This window comes from Prionailurus viverrinus, chromosome X (assembly GCF_022837055.1).
Source record: "Prionailurus viverrinus isolate Anna chromosome X, UM_Priviv_1.0, whole genome shotgun sequence".
Lineage (NCBI taxonomy): Eukaryota > Metazoa > Chordata > Mammalia > Carnivora > Felidae > Prionailurus > Prionailurus viverrinus.
In genome coordinates this window covers 34,507,753-34,513,700 of record NC_062579.1, presented here as the reverse complement: position 1 = coordinate 34,513,700, position 5,948 = coordinate 34,507,753, and the positions used below count along the sequence as shown (strand labels likewise).

General features: G+C 42.1%; 1 protein-coding gene across 1 annotated transcript; it reads left to right on the top strand.

Moving 5' to 3' along the window:
* Positions 1 to 2,111: 2,111 nt before the first annotated feature.
* On the top strand, positions 2,112 to 2,431 carry LOC125157556 (cystatin-C-like). Its single transcript, XM_047844398.1, has one exon. It carries the CDS (start codon positions 2,129 to 2,131, stop codon positions 2,351 to 2,353), a length of 225 nt encoding a protein of 74 aa, XP_047700354.1. The 5' UTR covers positions 2,112 to 2,128; the 3' UTR covers positions 2,354 to 2,431.
* The last annotated feature ends 3,517 nt before the right edge of the window (positions 2,432 to 5,948 follow it).

The window sequence follows — 5,948 nt, the reverse complement described above, 5'->3', positions numbered from 1 at the left end:
GTCTCTTCTGTCTGGCTGTTCCCCAGTTGTAGCCTTTGTAATAAACTGGGAATAGTAAAGAAAGCACTTTCCTGAGTTCTGTGAGTTGTTCTGGCAAATTACTGAACCAGAGGTGGGGGATCCCGGGAACTCCCACTTTGTCGCCAAGTGAGACAGAAGTGTGGGTAACTGGGCGACTCAGTATTTGCAACTGGTGTCTGAAGTGGGGGCAGTCTTACAGGACTGAGCCCTCAAGGCAGGGGGTCTGCCCTAACTATGGGTAGTTAGTGTCAGAATTGAATTCCATTGTTGGACACCTAGTTGGTGTTAGAGAGTTCTAGAAGGGGTGTTGGAAGAGGCATCGTAATATTTGGTGTCAGGAGGAAAAGTCGAATTGGTCATTCCTTGTTCAGAGCGTAGGTTCAGGTTTCCAACAGGCAATAGGAGCTTGCAAACGTGACCCACTCCTGTTTTTCTGCCGAATGGTCCTCTTGTGTCTATCTCTGCAGGTCAAATTTGGTTCAGATTGGTACTTATCGGTTCCTGTGTTACGTGAACGACAAAACAGTAACTTCCAATTCCGCTGTTTAACCTTTTGAAGAAATACAATACATAAGAAATACATAAAATAAAGAACCCAAATCACAGGTTTTAGCTCAAGAAATAATCACAATAATATCTACCAATCCAGATCAAGAACTAGAACATTCTCAGGACTCCCCAAGTGATCTTTGTATCCCCTCTCAGATGTGAACCCCACTCTCCTCCCTAAAGGTAACCTCTGTTTGAATATCCAGCCCCAAAGATTAATTTTGCCTGTGTTTGAATTTTATATAAATTGAACGAGGCGTTATGTACTCTTTTATGTCTGGATTTTTTTTGCCCAACATTGTATTTATGTGAGTGATTCATCAGTATCATTGCACATAGCAGTAGTTCATTAATTTTTATTGCTATGGTTTGTATAAATATGCTCAGTTCATTTATCCACCCTCCTGATGGCTATCTGAGCTGTTTCCTGGATTTGGCTATTCCCATAATACTGCAATGAACATCCTTGTATATGAATTTTGATGCACAGATACATATATTTCTTTGGGTATATATCTAGGAATTGACTTACTGGATTATGGGATATGTGGTACATAGTGAAAACTTCCAGTTTTCGACAATGGTGATATCAGTTTACACTGATTGTAGTCCCAGCAATACATAAGGATTCTAGTTGCTCTACATCCTTACAATACTTGCTATTTTTTATTCTTCATTTCAGCCATTCAGTAGGTATATAGTGGTATCTAATTGTGATTTTAATTTGCATTTTTCGAAAAGTAATAAGGTTGAGCCCCTTCTCACATATCCTTAGGAATAAAGGAAATATATGCATTTAAGATTATAAATTCCCTTAGATGCATAGCTTTAGATGCATTTCAAAAGTTAGCTCGTATTTTAATTATTATGTAGTTTGGGATGTTCTCTAATTTCTATTGTAATTGCTTCTTTGACTCATTGTCTACTGAAATTCACATTGTTAAATTTCCAAACAAAAGGGGATTTTCTGGTTATCTCTTTGTTAATGATGTCTGGCTTACTTCCACATACTCTGAATGATTTCATTCCTTTGAAATTTGTTCTATGGCTCACCATACGCTAAATTTTGGTAAATGTTTTCTGACCCCTTGTGAAGAATGCACAGTCTATAATTGTTGGAGTCAATATTCTACAAGGGTCAAATTAGAAGAAGCAGGAAGAAAAAAAAAAAACCATAAAGCCCTAGGAGATTTGTATAATAGGACACATGAAGTTGACCCAATTTGGCATGCACAGAAGAAACAGAAAATATTCCTGATCACAATAACACAAAAGTTGAAATTAATAAAAGTAGAGGCTCGTCTCCGCTGGATCACTCCCCTCCGTAGCCTGTGCGCTGTCTATCACGAGCACACCGTGGCCAGGCCCCTGCGCACCCCGCTGCGCCTGCTAGCCGCTGTGGCCCTGACTCTGGCCCTGGCCGTGAGTCCCGGGACCGGCAGGAGAAACAAGTCTGCACTGGCGGGCGCCCCGTTGGACGCCTACGTCAACGAGGATGGCAGGCGCTGAACTCACCGGGTACAGCAAGGGGAGCAACGACGCGTACCCCAGCCGCGCGATGCGGGTGGTGTGTGCCCGAAAGCAGGCCGTGGCTGCGTTGAACTACTTCCTGGACGTGGAGATTGGACGAACCAGATGTACCAAGTCCCAACCCAACTTGGACACCTGTCCCTTTCATGACCAGCCACACCTGATGAGGAAAACGCTCTGCTCTTTCCAGATATACACTGTACCCTGGATGGGCAAGACATCCTTGGTGAAGTCCGGCTGCCAGGATGCGTAGAGGACCCTGTGACAGGCTGGGTTGCTCGGGCCCCCTTCTCCCACCCCGCTCCTCCTTGTAGAACTCCTAATCCGTGGAAGGGTGGCCCTGTCCAGGTGATGTCCCCTCAGTGTGCTGGTCCCAGGAGACAAATAGAAAAGGATTCTATTTGGGGCATTTTTTGGAAAGCAAAATGTAATGCACTCGTTCTGCTGTATCTTCATCAATAAAAAGTCACATCAGCTAAAAAATAAATAAATAAATAAATAAATAAATAAATAAACAAATAAATAAATAAAATTAAAAGGAGAAAAAAAATTACCACCTCTAAAGTAAAAGCAACTTCTTTCCTGAACAACTGAGCTAGGAGGGGAAAAAATCATAAAAAATAAATAAATAAACAAACAAGTACGCTTACATAAATGCTGTATATCAGACAAAAATTAAAGCATTAGGCAGAGAAAAAAAAATTTAGCCCTAAATACTTACATGAATAGCCAAGAAGAAATAAAAATAAATTACTCAAACTCAGTAGGTTAGAAACGAACGCAAAATTAAACCTAGGGGAAGCAGAAAGGAAATGAGGCAAAAGCAGAAATTGTTGATCTAGAAAACCTCTGTATTTAACAAATAAATCAAACAGCTTATTCTTTGAAAAAGTCAATAAAGTGGATAACATTGTTGTATTAGGCTAAGACTTTGGTTATAAACAACCCCTAAGTCCCAGGGGCTTAGCACAGAAATTTTATCTCTCATTCACACAAAGTCCACTGTAGGTTAGAAGACCATCCAAGGCAAATTTTGCCCCCCACACTACCTCAGCAATTCAGCCTGCTTTGACTTGGGATTGTGTCCTATCAACACATGCCCTCCATACTTCCTGTCCATGAAAGAGAATCCGGAAGCTTCCACGGGGGCTTTTCACTCTCACCATGGGATGTTTCCAGGACTCTAAGGAAGAGAAATTTTATTACACTCTGAATGGGAGCTCCTAGTTTAATACCCTGGGAATGTGAGGAGCCAGCGGGTCTGGGGTAAAGGAGACATTCTCTAGCGTGGCCATTTTCTTTGCTCAGGAAGTCAAACAACGCAAGAAATAGGAAAACACTCACTTTTTGACGCTAGTGCTTCCTACAGAAAGACTGAAAGTGAAATCGAGCATCCGACTTCGGCTCAGGTCATGATCTCGAGGTTGGTGAGTTCGAGCCCCGCATCAGGCTTGCTGTTGCCAGCCTGTCAGTGCACACCCCACTTCGGATCCTCTGTCCCCCCTCTCTCTGCGCCTCCTCTGCTTGCACCAAAACTAAATAAATATTAAAAAAAAAAAAAAGTGAAATCACTCCTTCCATGGGAAGGACTACAGAGAATGCAGTAGTTCACCAAAGCCATCAGGTGTGCTCTGTTAGGAAGAATACCAACATTAGGCTATCCTCTGTTGGCCAGGACTGATGTTCGGGGAAGCAGCCACGTAATTTGGCTCATTGGCAGCAATGGCAATGATGGCCATGGCTCACGCAAGCACGATGGGCCTATTTAAGCTGTGTTTTTTCGTTTGTTTGTTTCGTTGTTTTTTTTGTTTTTTTGTTTTTTTGTTTTTTTCCTTTTTCTCTCGCTGTCTCTCTCCTCTTATCCCTCCACTCAAGCTATGCATTGCCCCTTCTGGAACTAGGTCACATTTGACAATCGGCAGTACTTATCCTGTGATGGCGTTGGGGATATGGCTGATTCGGTACCTGTATCTTTGTCTTCCAGTGCCCCAGGCCCGTTGTGTTTCATGAGCTGAAGCTCTAGTTATAAACCAGGGGAAGAGAGATTTTCAGCCTCCTTTCAGGAAGGATGGTTTCAGGGAGAGGCCTCAATTTTGGCCACCTACTTGAATGAAAATTTTAATTCCTTTTTTTTGTTTTTTTGGGGTTTTTTTGCCCTAAACACCAGGTCGTCTCTGATTTCAACCCTAAGTTCCAGCTAGCTTGTGGCTTTAACTTTGCTCATAGTTCTTCGTTCATTGTTTAGTTTTTGAGATGCTTATCTTGCCTCTAAGTCCGGTTATATCTTTTTACTTTCCCTTCTTAATATTTTATCCATCAGGGGCGCCTGAGTGGCTCAGTCGGTTAAGTGTCCGACTTTGGCTCAGGTCATGATTTCGAGGTTTGTGAGTTCAAGCCCCGCGTAGGGCTCTGTGCTGACAGCTCAGAGCCTGGAGCCTGCTTCAGATTCTGTGTCTCTCCATCTCTCAGCCCCTCCCCTGCTCATGCTCTGTGTCTCTCTGTCTCTCAATAATAAATAAATGTTAAAAAAAAATTAAAAAAATATTTTATCCATCACTTCAATGTGCTTGAAGGTCAAAGCATGTTCTCACATCCTGAAACCAATATTGCACTGTATTTTAACTAACTAGAGTTTAAATAAAAATTAAAAACCAAAAACATGTTCTTACAATACCATCTTGACCCAAGTGGATTCCTTTTTTACAGAAGTGCCCTTTTCGTCTTCTCTTTCTCTTTCTCTTTTTCTCTATTGTAGCTTTCAAGATTTTCATTTTTATCCTTGGTTTCTCTAGTTTCACTAAGATATTTTTAGGAAATTTGGGTTTTTTTTAAGTTTATTTATTTATTTTGAGAGAGACTGAGGCAGCGCGAGTGAGGTAGGTGCAGAGAGAGAGGAAGAGAGAGAATCCCAAGCAGGCTCCATGCTGCCAGCCTAAAGCCTGATGTGGGGCTCAAACTCACAAAACATGAGATCATGACCTGAGCTGTAACCAAGAGTCAGACACTTCACCGACTGAGCCACCCAGGGGCTCCTGTAGGAAATTTCTTTTTACTCATCTTGTGTGCTATTTGGAATGCCTTATGATATGAATATGCATGCCTGTTTTCAATTTTGGAAACTTTAAAAAATTTTTTAAATTACTTTATTTTTTATTTGAGAGAGAGAGCAGGCTAGGGGGCAGAGGGAGGGAGAGAATCTTAAGCAGGTTCTGTGCTCAGTGTGGAGCCTGACACAGGGATGGATCCCGTGACCCTGGGATCATGACCTGAGCTGAAATCATGAGTTGGAAGCTCAACTGACTGAGCCACCCAGGTGCCCCTATTTTGTAAACTCTTAATCGTTATCATTTCAAGTATGGAGTAGCCACCATTCTGTCCATTCTTCTAGGCTTCCCGTGAAACATGTCTCTCCCTTTCTTTCTCCTGTCCATCTTAGTTTCCTTCTTCCATGGAATAAATTTGGATTGATTAGATTTGTATTATATGCTATGGACAGTGACAGGCATTGGGACCGGAGAAGCAACTATGTACACACGAAGGCTTGAAATACTGTCCCAAAGGCATAGAGATCTTCAAACGATTAAACCAAATGCTTCGGGACACTTGGGTGGAGAAAACGTAGGGAATGCTCAAGAAAATATCTCCGTCGGCTTCTACTTAGAAACTTTTTCCCTTGACACCAGTCCACAAATGGATCAGTAATGGAAAGAAACTCTCAACACAGGTCCTTGTTCTTGGTTCTCAAATTATTCGTGCCCATTGGCTCAAGCTTGAAATTCTTCTGCAAGCAAGTTATTCCTGGAAGGCTCTTTCCATGAGATCCCCCTGCCCACCCACCACTATGTCTG